General features: G+C 47.1%; 1 protein-coding gene across 1 annotated transcript in view; it reads left to right on the top strand.

The window, feature by feature from the left end:
- LOC148506110 (VPS10 domain-containing receptor SorCS1-like) overlaps positions 1-14,588 on the top strand; it is a 255,144-nt gene that overhangs the window by 131,822 nt on the left and 108,734 nt on the right. The window contains exons 11-12 of the mRNA XM_088447259.1: positions 7,456-7,642; positions 11,385-11,518. Coding sequence (XP_088303385.1) covers positions 7,456-7,642; positions 11,385-11,518 — 321 coding nt within the window. The remainder of the gene's footprint in view (positions 1-7,455; positions 7,643-11,384; positions 11,519-14,588) is intronic.

The raw sequence follows: 14,588 nt of genomic DNA, 5'->3' as shown, positions 1-14,588 counted from the left end.
GGATAACCATCGATGGTTTCACCAACCGATGGTCATCCCTGTCTTTTGACTGACTGGCCCGTAGGCCAATCAGAACATGGGGATGGGGCTTCACGTATGCCGTGCCCCGGCACTTGGTAAAAAACAAACAAAAAACATTTGGTTATGCTTTTACATCGATTGAGGGAAACCATCTGGTTCTCCCCCATCGATGTTAAAAACATTAGACATCGGCCATAAACCATCAATGATTTTGAATCATCGATGGTCGACCCTAGTACAAGTTTACTACCCGATGCCGGCAGCGGTGTGTGTGTTACTGTGTAGTGCGGACCGTACTACACTGACTTTAAACCAGTGTCCATCACACAGCCTGCAGGGAATTGCTAACACTCTGCGGAGGCAGCTTGACGAGCACTAATATCCATGCACAGTAAAACGCTGCCTGTTCAGTTTTTAATTATTAATTTTCAGACCTCTGTCACTGTCATGGAGACCGAACTCATAAATATGGACAGGTTATTTCTATTACCTAGGAAACGGCAAGCCAAAAACAGACCATGAAACTAAGGCCGTTTCAAGACGTTTTCATATTGCCAGTAGAATGAGGCAGTGACTGTCATCCCGGACAAATCTCTACAAACACTTTGTAGCTCTTAGCACTTATTAGGGAATATATTTTTATATAAACAAATATATTTGCACACATTTGGGTGACTATGGAGAACCAACACAACATTGTAGAGCACCATCCTCTTTTCCAATGAAGGCCCGTATTCAGTTAGTTTCGCACCTGCGATACTTTTCCGCCTGACAAACTTTTCGCCTACATCGCGTATTTCAGCAGCGGAAACTACATGCGCGTACCCGCGATTCGCCCTATGAAATTCCAAAAGACAATTGTGCAGAATGGGGCCTGCGTAGACGCATGCAAACCCGTGCCCACCCCATTTTCCGGGAGTGGCCAGCTCAGGATCTGCGTTGATCACTCAGCTGGTCGGAGGCCCAGCGCCATCCACCTTCGCAACCATCGGCCACCGATGGTCGCAATGGTGATCGCAAATACAGCAGGGGTGTCATACAGGGGGTGTCATACAAGGGGTGTCATACAGGGGTGTCAAACAGGAGGTGTCATACAGGAGGTGTCATACAGGGGGTGTCATACAGGGGGTGTCATACAGGGGGTGTCATACATCTCTTGCTGCATTTGCATTATTGCAAGGATCGCAGTTGCTAAGCTGACCTTACTACTATACTGTTTTTATTTTCTGATGTTCAGTGAACTCTGCTTCAGGGTAATACACGTCAGCTCTTTGAGCCACGGCTTTATCCGCGAGATACGCAGAGCATGTGACCAGCTTGTAATTTCCACCTGGATGAGCCTATTTCATCCTTACTAAGGCTCCCCAGTGCCGGATAGGATTTCCTGCACAGCAAGTGAAGCTTGTGGAAGCAGTGAGAGGAAGACGTATACTTCCAACCCTCTTCCTAGACACAATGGACCTCATTCAGAGCCGCTCGCAAAATGCGAGCGCTTGCTCTGAATGATTGCGGCCGCTTCCATTCTCTGGGCCGGCCTCCTGGCCGCTCGCTAGGCTGTGGGTTACCACCCACAGCTTAAATGAGCGACCAGGATGGTGGTCGCAATGGTCAAGACCATCGCGACCATCGTGGCTTGCGACGAGACCCTTGAGGTGGGGTCTCGTCTGCCGCAAGCCCCAGAGAGCTTTCGGCTGTAATAAATCCGGAAGCGGAGAGCTGGTGATGTCCGTTGGTGAAGCCACACCCCTGCCACGCCTACAAAACGGGTCGAGCTGTCGATCAACATCGACAGCCGCCCCTTTTGTAGTGAGCCACGGAGAGAGACAATTTCTCTCTCGCTCCGGGGCTTGCGCACGCGCAGTGCGGCCTCTGCGCGTACACCACAGCCAAACATCGACCCACTTGCAATCGCTCAAGCGCTTGCGAGCAGGTCTGAATGAGGTCCAATGTGCAAATAAACCGCTCAGACTGAGGGAAATCAGTATTTGTGGGTGCAGCCATTTACATGAACAGTCTGTATGTAGGTGGGTAGACAGCAATGAGACAAGCCCCTGCCATGCCCTGGTCACACAACGGGTACATATTTGACTGAGCAGTATGTCAAATGGAAGTGGTATGAAAAGCTGACATTCAGAATTAGATCGATAAGCAATATGTCGAGATTCAAAAATGTCGACATGGTTAAAATGTCGACATATTTATGATTTTTACATTTAACATGTTGACATCAGAACATCGACTGTACAGTTTTTTTTTGCTTATTTCAGCCTAAACCTAACTTTAACCCTAACCCTAAATATAACACAAAATTGTACTGTCGACATTGTGGTGTCGGCATGCTAAACGTAGACATTATGAATTTGTCAACATTTTAATCATATTGACATATTTTTGTCAGCCAAAAGTCCATTCCGACATTCTGACTGTCGACAAGGATCCTATGTCACATACTAGCGTCAGTTGTACATATTATAAATACTGATTAACGTATTATTGCAGAGATCACAAATACTGTAAATAAAAAAAGCAAATGTAACATGTAAATCGGAGCCTAAATATCTATGACACAAATACATATAACTGAGGTTCTATTCTGCCACACAGCGGTGAAAACTCTGTGTTAGTTGGAATGACGGGGTGAGATATTACCAATAAGAACGTATGCCGCCTTATAATCATTTCTTTCCTGAGTTTCTCTGGCTGATAATTACTAACACGTCATGCTCCTGCTTTATCCTAACACAGCTCATTTCTGGAAACAGGATTAAAAAAAAAACAGACGTTGGAGAGTTTAGCACCAAGAAATAATATTTGGCATTTGCAGGAGTATAGAACTGCTGCGATAATCAATGACGTGACAAGAGAGCAAATCTATAATATTTTTACGATTAAAAAAGATTTCTTTTCCCATATCTACACTGGAATTGGAACACGTTGCGCTGGGGGGAAAAGTAATTTTTTTTGTTCTTGACATCCCTGGTGCATTACCAATAATAAGAGAAGGAGCTTATTATTTCATATTGACATTCATGCACAGAAATTCTTTATTATTTCTCCTGCAAACGTATAAAACGTCTCTCTGCATTGCTGCGGCATTAAAAGCAGAGGCGCTGGGGGCCAGCAGAGCGTGACAAGGTGCGGGTTACATGCAAAGCTCAGAAAGAAAGGCAAAACACAGGCGTCTGTTTATGACCCCCACAATTTATCCCCGAAGAGGGTCCCTGCTTATCACACCGATCGGCAATAACTTTTTCAGGGCCGTTTATGTTGCCAGGACAGTGAGTCAGATAAGAGCCCATCTTGGTGAAGCGTGTAGAGTAAAGTGACACTGCAGGTTAGGCTTACGCTTAGCGGCTTACCTGCTGCACACGCACAGCCATTTGGTTGCCGTTATCTTTGCATTTTGTTTTTGCAATTAGAGATAGAGCGTCTCTGATATCTGCGGCATAACCCTTAGGATAAATACCCCCGATACTAAATCATGGGGCAATGACGATCGGCTGCATTTAAAAACATAATAAATAGACACAACAATGGGGCTTATTTAAAGGTGGACGCATTTGCTCGATAATTGCATGCAAGATGAGATGCAAATAAAAAAAAGGACATTTACGTGCGTATGTTGTGTTGGAAGCGTAAGAAGTGTTTATAGTTACACCTCACTAAGGTGTAGTGACAGCACCCTGCTTAGTTATTTTCATGATTACATAGGAACGTTTTATTCCACATATGCAGATGAGTCTCCTCCCTCTGCGCCTCCTCCCTCTCTGCAACCGCATCTAAAATCCAATAATTAGTAAATATGCCCCTTAGCCTGAAATTTTCCTGATACCCTCAGGTGCATCTGACACTGACAACCACTCTCTTCTCATACAAACCCGGCATCCCCTAGATCTTCTCATACAAACCCGGCATCCCCTAGATCTTCTCATACAAACCCGGCATCCCCTAGATCTTCTCATACAAACCCGGCATCCCCTAGATCTTCTCATACAAACCCGGCATCCCCTAGATCTTCTCCAACAAATCCGGCATCCCCTATATCTTCTCATACAAACCCGGCATCCCCTAGATCTTCTCATACAAACCCGGCATCCCTTAGATCTTCTCATACAAATCCAGCATCCCCTAGATCTTCTCCTACAAACCCGGCATCCCCTATATCTTCTCATACAAACCCGGCATCCCCTAGATCTTCTCATACAAACCCGGCATCCCCTAGATCTTCTCATACAAATCCGGCATGCCCTAGATCTTCTCATACAAACCCGGCATCCCCTAGATCTTCAGGACGCGACTCTACCCTGGTTCTCGTCCTACTTATCCAACCTTTATTGTTCTTTTCTCTAGGCCCACCCCCACTCTCCGCTTCCTCTAGCATGTGGAGACCACAAGGCCCTGTCCTGGGCTGTCTCCTCTTATCTCTCTACCATCTTCCATCCAGCTCCTTTGGGTTACAGCACCATCTGCACATGGCTCCTATATATAATGCTCTCCATATCATTTCCCATCTATGTTGGCTTAGTGACGCTGTTTTGCTTCATCTCTCAGATGCTCTCTTCCCTCCTAAAATGTAACCAATCAAAAACTGGGCTACTAATATTCATCTGAAGCTACCTACCTGACATCTCTATGACTGTCTCCTCCAACGCTCCTGTTTATTAGAATACATCAATAAGGCTGATTTTCTATTACCACTCACCTGTCAATATCATTCATATCTCGCCAAGGTCACTACTTCAGCCTTACCTTTCCTCCACTTCCTCCAGCTTCCTCTCTTACCTTTAATTCTCTCACATTCCCTTACAACAGCCCACCCTCCCTTTCCTTCCCTTCTTCCAGCCCCCTCTCTTACCTTTCCTTCTCTCCCATTCCTGAACTCCAGCCCAGCTTCCCAGTTTCTTTCTATCCCTTTCCTTATGTATCCTTTCCTTTTCTTTGCTTAACCTAGATTATGGGCAGCTACTGCTGTCCCAAATGAGGGGACATTTCCACTGACTTTTGCATGAATCGTGCACCAGCGGATCTTGGTGAAACGTTTGGCCTGGACCTCTGTATTTCTGCTCAGTAGCATCTAAGCGTACAGAGAAAGCATGACGTGACGTGTTCATATTACTAACGTTTTAGGACCTTTTGAATTGTACAAAATTACCACCACAGCCAGAGTCATGGCCTATTTGTGCACTGAGGACCTGATTCAGCAAGGATCTCTGGGCCTGATTCAGACCTGTGTACGCTCGCTGGATGCGTATGCAAATTTGTCAAAGTGACGCCACGGGAAGCGATCGCTCGCCAAGGCATAAGCACGCCTACCATGTCTTAGCAAGCGGCCACTTTGTTTGAGCGGACACCCAATCGCACAGGCAGAGCCACCCACCAGCAACACGTCATCTCCAGAAAGTGTATTAAAACATTGGTACATCGAGCACCATCAGATGCGAACGCTTTACCCTACTGCAAGCATTGTGAGGAAATCAGTGTAAAAAAAAGGCATGTGACGTGTACTATGATGCTGCCTATTAATTATACACGCCTGTAAAACAGCGTTTATACACTCAGGCACGCCTGCATTCTCCAACCCCCCGTTATTAGTGTCCTGCCCCTGTTACCACCCTCAAACGGCCTCTCCTGTCACTTATTACACTGGGCTGTCTTTGCAGGGAGAGCGAGCGGTATGCGATCGCAGTGAGTAGTTCGCACACGGGCAGAACGAAGCATGCGCTTACGCAGAACATCGGGCCACTTGTGAACGCACGCATATAGCGAACGGGTCTGAATCAGGGCCTCTGTACTGCTAGAACGCTCGCACCACAGTTGCTAATATTAGCAGTCAAATGCAAATGTTTGCAATCGCATTGCGATCGCAGCCTAACATAAGGACACTCACTTCCCCTTACACACATCCGTATACTTGGGCAACATAGAAAAATAATCGGTAACATCGGACCCATACGCACAGGTAAGGCAGGTCAGACCTCACTCAGCAATTGCTTACTTCAGGTCACGCTATGAGGCCTCAGGCTGCGTATGGTGTTGCAATGGATAATTTATGCACGCCCCTGCAACGCCGTCCTAATGCACTGGCACGCCTGCGTTCGGCCGACCACCCCCCGTCACCACCCACAAACGGCGCTTCCTGTCAATCACTGTGCTCTGGGTCTGCGTTGCCTCTGCATTCGCAGTTCCCATCGCAATTGCCACTTCGCGCACGCGCACAGCGATGCGCGCAGTGCGGAAACATCGTCCAAGTGCGTGCATTCTCTCCTTTGCTTTCCTTGCTGAATCAGGCCCTGAATGCATACTGGTTTAGATGGGACGTGTAGCATACACAGACAAAACATTATCTTCAGTTCACTTCAAGGGCTCTATTTACTACAATCCGCATATTGAATGCAGATTGTAGTGTGATATTACCGAGGGCTCTATTTATTAACATTATTTTTACTAAAATAAAGTGATAAAGGCTGTTTTGTGTTGTCACACCCTTTTCACATTATGTTAGTATCACCTATAGTTATTACAGGGCAATTGGAGTAGAATTAGTAAAATTCTACTCCAACCCCTAAGTATCACTTATTTTTAGTAAAGCAGATCGCATTTCCCATAATTGTAATGGGAAATGTGATCCGACCATAGTTACTAAAAATAAATTGTAAAAAAATACAGAGGGAAGCCCTGTGATAATAACGCCACCTGGAGGTAGCGTTATCCAGGGTCTCCCCCGGTTACCGGGCTCCCACTCTGCTCTAACGGGGAGAGCAGAGCCGGGAGCCGGTACCAGTAATCAGCTGTGTGGTCTAAACAGACCGCAAGCTGATTGCTGTAAAAAAAAGAAAAAAAAAATTGAAACATTTTTTTTTTACTTACCTGAATCCAGGGACCGGTGATCGGGCCTCCGGTGATGGCTCCTCTCCGGTCAGCTGGTCTCCCATAGTGCACTGCGGCCCGGTCATCAGGTGATCGGGTCCCAGTGCAGTATTGGAGATCACCTGATCGGGAAGCCCGGAGAAGATCACCGGAGGCCAGGAGGATGCAGGTAAGTGTAATGAAGGGAGTGGGGGGGGGGCGCGGGGTCCGCGATCATGGGGGGCGGGGCTTAGCGTCGGTGCAAGCGCGGGCACTTGTCACGGTATTTTTTGCGAAAATACCGTGATAAGGCTCCAGAGGGGATTCGCAGGGACAGAGCTTTATTGCAAGCTCGTCCCTGCAAGGGATTTATAGTAAATCCCTGTGATATTGCCTGAATTCGCAATGCGAATCACACTACAATCCGCATTCAATATGCGGATTGTAGTAAATAGAGCCCATGATCACTTTATTTTAGTAAAAATAATGTTAATAAATAGAGCCCCAAACAATTTCCTACATGAATTATATTGCTCTTATTCTCTTTTTGTGCTGCTGCTACAGTCATTTCTGTTTGTCTTTGTTCAGGGAGATATCCAGAGAACTAACATTCAGGTTGAGTTTGGGGATGGTATCGCTGCTTCATACGCTAATCTCAGCGCAACAGAGGATGGGATAAAACACGTCTATCAGAACGTGGGCATCTACAGGGTGCTGATTACCGTGGACAACAACTTGGGCTCTGACAGTGCTGTCCTGTACCTACACATAACAGGTACGTATTAGATGGTGAGGGGCATTTTTTTAAATGTAAGGGGGGGTCCTCTCCTGACCTGTTTACAAGCAGATCTTTCCTGTCTCAGCTGCTGAGAGCTAATGTGCAGAGATACTGAAGGATCCAGTGTGCAGATACCTCTGGGGACACTGATAAACCCAAAGGGGTACATTTACTAAGAACGGTGGCGAGATTAAGCTTGAACGGATTCACACGAACACGCCCAAGTTTTCCCAGACCAAACTCGCAAATTTACCAAGAAGCGAGTTTTGCAAAAACGTGTTTTTTCAGATGGTGAATGCAAACGCGTTTTGTCATGCGAGTATTTGGCAAATCGCGTGCGAGTATGGATGTGTTTGTAAACACGCATGAGAATGCATTGCATCATACTAGAAACATTCTCATTGGTTGAAGCAAAACGTCATGTACACACTGACCAAGCAAATAAAAACATCACAAACGGCCCGGCCTCTGAGGGATTTGCTGGTAGGAGTTTGCAGAGGGACAGTGAGGAATGTGTTTAGTGCTGTAGGAGAGTTTTTGGCTAGTGGAATCGATTGCTGCTTGGTGTGTGGAAGTTGTTTTGTGCTTATTTATTGTCTTGTTATCTGTTTGTCTCATTTTTCTGTCGTGATTGTGTTTTTTTTTTTTACTTTTGTCCTGTCAGTGTTTTTTGTGTGTGTGCGCAGTCACGTATAATCATGCCGTTACAGCCGGGGTGCCAATATGTTTGACTGCTGCTGACAGCAACTTGTAGGCGGGAAAGGAGGGTTGGCGCTGGAGCTTGGATAGTGCCGCAACACAGGCATCACGGGTGGGGGTCCTGGAGACCCAACCGCTGTATGTGTGAAGACAAACTGCAAATGTATCACTTGACATTTCTTCTTTATTTCATACATTTCACGTAGTCAACAAATCTGGGTGACATTTTGCTGAATTTTGCCTGAAGTGTGCCTGGTCCTGCCCCTCAGAGGTGGACGCAGCTGCAGTAGTGGCGGTGACAAAAGTCGCAGCAGATACTTGTCTTTTTGTTAATGCTGCCACAGATGGGCATCCTATTGAGACACCCACCTGCAGCGGGGCACATCCGCAGATGTGGGTACAAAGACGCGCTATCGGCAGGCCATCAGTCTCACCATCGATTGCAACCCGTACATGCCTACCCTCCCGGTTTTAGCGGGAGGCTTCCGATTTTTCGGGTAACCCCCCGCACCCCCGGAAGGGTAGGCATTTCTCCCGCATTCTGCTCACTTCCTAGTGAAGTGGGCAGAATTAGGAGAATACCCGCGGCAATCGCGGGTCTCCGTGAAGGGGGCGGGGCTTAAGCTGTGATTCTGCATGAATCACAGCATTTGGCCCCGCCCCCTATGTAAATTGTGCCCAATCGCGGCAATTTTGCCGCGAGGGAGCGGGGTTTAATGACGCGAATCGTCAAGCCCCGCCCCCGTCGGCCCCCTGCTGCATCTCTTACCCGGGCTTCTCCCGGGAAGAGAATGTTAAAGGTAGGCAACCCTGTTGCAACTTCGATCTTCGTCAGGGTTAGACTGGCCCATAGGGGTGCAGAGGAAATCCCCTGAGGGCCCCACTGCATGAGGGCCCCACCAGATCCTCTAGGGGTGGAGCAGGATCATGGATGAACTTGGGTGCTTGATTTGTTTCTATGGAAACTACACAAGGATTAGCCCTCCTGCAAATCAAAGTAGGTGGTCCTGACACACTCCGGTCCTCTCTAATGGTTGGCCGAGTCCCTCTGTTGTGGCTGGCAACAACCCCTCGCTGGCTGGCCACACCATTTAAGCTTGGGCCCCTAGCACTGCATTCCCTGGTGGGCCCTTCATGCTCCAGTCCGACACTGATCTGCGTCCCCCATCGGTAACCATCAGGACGCAAGCGCTGAGGGAAAACATCCTGCGTTCCCTGCATCCGAATCATCCCCAGAATGAGGCCAATGTCCCGGTTCGATTCGTCCCGCAATACGTGAATTTACAACTGCGCAGCAGAGCTAAATTCCTTAAGGCTGTAAAACAAACTCAAGGATGGTATTGCCATAAATTTGCACCTCAGCCGCTCAAAACGTCAATCCTCTAATATTAAGCAGTCAATGCACGCGGACTCGCTCTGACGCACGCTCTTCAACGTATGAAAGGAAGACATCGTCTCCTCAACGTTTCAGGGTCCATGTTCTGTTTCTCACTATAAAATTGCAGAATATTTTATTATTTTACTGATCGTATCTTTTGAATATTGAATGCGTCCCATAAAAGTAATACTGTATATCTATTTTTGTTACAAACTCTTAAAAAGTTCCGATCTGCAATAATACATACAGTAGACTCTGCAAGGCATTTGGAGCTAGGCAGTGCCACCTACTGTTCTGAATAAATAATTCATCACATGCTCTCCCCTCGCTTTTCATGCCATACGTTTTGTGTGCAGGTCTATATTAATCTGCACGCTGCAGGGTTCTCTTTCATTAGATTACGGCCACCTGGAAACCCGGCTATTCATTAGCTTCCATAATGCCTGCAGTGGCTAAAGTTTCACTTGGTTAGATAAAAAATAGCTTTAGCTGGTTCAGCCTCTGATGTAGATATTTTTTCCCATCATGAAGGTTGTGAGTGATCAGTACATTGACGACTGTCGTGGGGTAAAAAATTTGCGCCCGTTTATAATGAAATATACTCTATAGAGATCAGTAAATATTACAGTTTATGGGACACTATGAAACGTCAATATGGTAAGAGCCCTTTATTTCCCGTCCTTGGAACCTTTGACCTCCTCTCGCTTTTTTATTTAATTTAAGAAGTGCATTAATGATATGTCAGAAAAAATGTCAGCAAATTTCTATAACAATTAAAAAACGGTGTTAGGAATTGGCAACAATAACAATAATCATCCCTACAAGGATACAATATAATGGTGCAAGGTTATTATTACTATTATTATTATTTTAGATAGAATGACCCGTGAGAGAGGTCTGGACCTGGTTCTCTACAGATCGCTATTCCGATCGCAGCTGCGATTACGCACGGAGTTCTGCAATAATATGCTAATGAACGCAATCGCAAAGCCGTCGCACAGCCAGCATAGAGACGGCCACTACCGCTATCTCAAATCCGTAATACCTCGCAGACCTGCGTATACATCGGTAACATCGAGTAACATCGGCTCTCACGCACGCTTACAGCAGCCCTGACCTTACTCGGAAATTGCTAACCTCTTGTACGCAGTGAGTACACAATCTGCGTATGCCGTCGCAGTGGCTAATTTCTGCACGCCCATGCAATTGCGTTCAAACGGACAGGCAGGCCTGCGTTTATCTGACCACTCCCCCATCACCACCCACAAACGCTGACCTGATGTCACTCACTCTGCAATGGCTTTGTATCTGCGTGAGTGATTGCAGTGCGATCTCAATGCTAACTCATGTGCGTGCGCAGTAGGCACCATCGACCGATCTGCGTACGCTGTTAGAGCTGCGATCCGTAGTTAATCAGGCCCCATATTTACAGTATGCTGTCTGCAATTCTTCCGTTTTTCAGCAGAGGGCACTGATGTAACACATTTAAGTAGGACGCTATAATTCCTTCCTATTAAAGCTACATAAGCACATTTCACGGAGCCGAGTCAGGCACATTTCTGCAGGCATCTTGCATCTGATTTCGGATGTTTTTCTTTGCCAGCTGTGACTTTTTCATCATGTGCAAATTATTGTGACACAAAATGGTCTTTCTTTCCGCAGCGCCCCTGGAGCACATACACCTGGTGGTGCCTTTTGTCACCACGAAGAACAAGGAGGTCAACGCCTCAGTGGTCCTCTGGCCGAGCAACGTGGGGACCCTCACATACGTCTGGTGGCTGGGGAACAACAGTGAGGTGCATTCCGCCTTCTGCTTGGTGCTGTTACAGAAGAGACTTCCTTAGTGTAACCGGCTCTGGGGTTCCAGGCGTCCTCTCTCCACAGCCCGATAGTCACCTGGGGGGAAATTCAATTCATTGCGCTATTGAATAGCGACAGGAGGGACTCCCGAATCTATTCAATACACCGCGCTGTTTGGGCGCTAAAGATTTCTTCTCGCACCCCCCCTGGGGATGCGAAGAGAAATCCAACAAAGTGCCGAGTGCGCAGCTGTTTTTCTGCATAGCGCGGCACTAACAGCCTCGCGTCCGGCACTTTGGTCAGAGAATGCCGGTTACCGTGCCTTAACACCCTTGTTAGGGCGTGATGACCACGATAACCAGCATTCTCCGACCACACAGTGCACTGAATTGAATAGCTCCGGAAGCTCGCTACCGGCGCTATTCAATTCGCGTTGTAGTCACGTCTCTTTCATGGAATGTTAACATTAGTCACATTAAAACCTCTGATAAACAGACGGAGGATACATGTAGCTCCACATATTACTGCCTCATTTATTGAACTACTTATATATTGGTTCAACTCACAAAACCTCAAACCGGCCTACTTTTGAAAAAGCATCTCAATGAGAGCAACACCTACTGTATGCGTGCGGCGCTGAAGAGGCCGTGTACTGCTCGGGCTGAGAGACGTGTCCTAAGATTGACGCATACAATTGTAAATGAGCACCAAAGCAGACTTGTGAGGCACGACCAGGCTCGCGGATGGAGTTGGCAATTCCCTACCAGCCAATCACCTCTGCCTGCCGCCGCTCACTTCTCGTGTGAAATGGGTGGTCTGGGTGGCTTGCTGCCGCATTTTGCACTAATTTGCGTCATTGTGGACCCGCCCACCCACTTTACAAAGCCAATAACGATGACTTTGTATAGCACAGGGCAGGGCCATGATGTTGCTGTCGCGGAACCATGCCCCTGCACCTCCCACCTGGCTGCCCCGCACATACCCGCACTTCCCATCAAGCAGCCCCCTCCCAACAAGTGTGACTTCATCACACATCTTTAGGTGCACAGCCACTCATGTATCCCATCAATGTGCTGGAGAGTGGTGGCCATTTTCTTGTAGCCCACATCCTTCTTATTCTCCCAATGCTTTGTCTGTGGCGGGCGGGCACACGATCACAGCCCGGCCTCAGTGAGATTGCAAGACTCGTCAGGGAGATCACCTACTATTTTAGGGAATCTCCCTGACATCCCTGAGTCGGCAAGTATGCAGAAACATTATTGCTATAATATAGGGCATTTCATCCTAATGACTAAAGTTCTTGTTGTGGAATAAGACAGCGAGGATTTTCTCTTCTTTCATTAAGCAATAATTGTATTGGGAACAATGAGATGTTTTTTTATTCTCTGTGTTGTGAGCACAGTGTCCTTGTGTTGTTTCCAGCAACCGTATACTAAGCAATAATCCTGCGTTGTTCTGTTATCACATTTAGATACATTCTGTATTGATCATTCTTTAGAAGTTCAGAGATGTTGATTGTTCCAGACAGGAAAACGGAGGAGCTGGGAAAAGGGGGTGGCCTGGGGCTCTGAGTTGACTGGTAGAGGGAGCATTAAAGAGGATCTTCATAAGTTGTTCTTAGTGGCGTTCAAGGACTTAACATAGAATTAAAAAGGTGTACTTACTTTGTGCATTTCCCAGGTTCCCCCCTAGTCCCACAGTGGTCTTCACACTCTTATTCCCAAGCCCTAAAGGTAGAGGGGAGTACTAATTAGGAACGGTGAAGCCAATATGGACTCCAGCAGATCCAGACTACTGTGCAAAACTTGACATTGCCAAAATGTGGTGGAACGCGTGAGCTGTACGTGTGAAAGGTCCTCATTATGAGCAGTTAGTAATTAGTATGCAGCTCTCCCTGCCTGTAACGCCAACATATAAGGGAAGTAACGCATTTTATGCAGTTTATACAGTAGACATAGGGACGAATTCAGTTAGAGGTGAAAAGTCCGCTTTCGTGAAATGCGCAATGATTTCGCCTCATTTGCCTGTTTGGACGCGCCATTTTCTCCATTCGCTTCCCCGCTTTTCGCCCGATTCAAGTCCAAACTAAGCGAAAACATGGATAGGCGAATGTAGTGAATGGCGAAACTAGCAATAAGGACAGCATATTTTGGGGAAATCAGTCTGTACCCCATAAAAATCCTCAATGACCCTGGGAATCAATATAGAAGAGTATTATTAGCCCTAATAAAGGTATTTAGTGATCTTTTACTGAGTCAAAGGGTTATTATATGCATATGGGCATAAGTGTGGAAAAATGATAGAAAACAATGTTTTTAGAGAAAAGTAAGTACCGTAGTTAAATTTGGGGTACAAGTAAATGGGTACTAGTATAGTTTAGTGTCTCTAAAGTGAAGATTTGAAAATGTTAAAAAATACATCTGCTGCAGCCTCCTGCAATCCTAAAAACACCTGTCTCAACCTTATACCCCCCCAAATACCAGGCCCCCTAATTTTTACCCTTTTTCCAACACTTTTTAAATTTTCGGCCCAAAAATGACGAACCTTTTTCATTTTTTTTTCTTGCCTTATTAGTGATTGGGGAGGTGGTGTCCAAGGTATGCAGTCGGGAAGTCGGCGGACCTAATCCCGACAGCCGGCTTCCCGAATGTCATATCCCAGCAGGGGTCTAAGACAGGCGTCGATTGCTGACTCCTGTCATTAGACATACGCCGGGAGCCCGACGCCTGGCATCCTGATCGAAGGGATGCCGAGCGCGGATAGCCGCGGGGGAGGGCGAGGGTTAGGTTTAGAGTTCCAGGGGGGGACTTAGGGTAGGCACCTCCCCGGGAGGTTAGGTTTAGGCTAGGGGAAGGGGGGGTTAGCATTAGGCACCCCCGGGGGGGACTTAGGGTTAGGCACCCCCACGGGGGACTTAGGGTTAGGCGGCGGGGGAGGGGGATTAGGGTTAGGGACTGTGGGGGAAGGTTAGGGTTAGGCACCCATTAGGGAGGGTTAGGGTTAGGGGGTAGAAATAGGTTAGTATATACTCACCTGGGGACGATCGGGATTTCCTCCTCTGCCGGG

The sequence above is a fragment of the Taudactylus pleione genome, unplaced genomic scaffold (assembly GCF_031769625.1).
Source record: "Taudactylus pleione unplaced genomic scaffold, aTauple2 ptg000425l, whole genome shotgun sequence".
Lineage (NCBI taxonomy): Eukaryota > Metazoa > Chordata > Amphibia > Anura > Myobatrachidae > Taudactylus > Taudactylus pleione.
The sequence above is the reverse complement of the archived record's forward strand: the minus strand, read 5'-3'. Positions and strand labels throughout refer to the sequence as shown.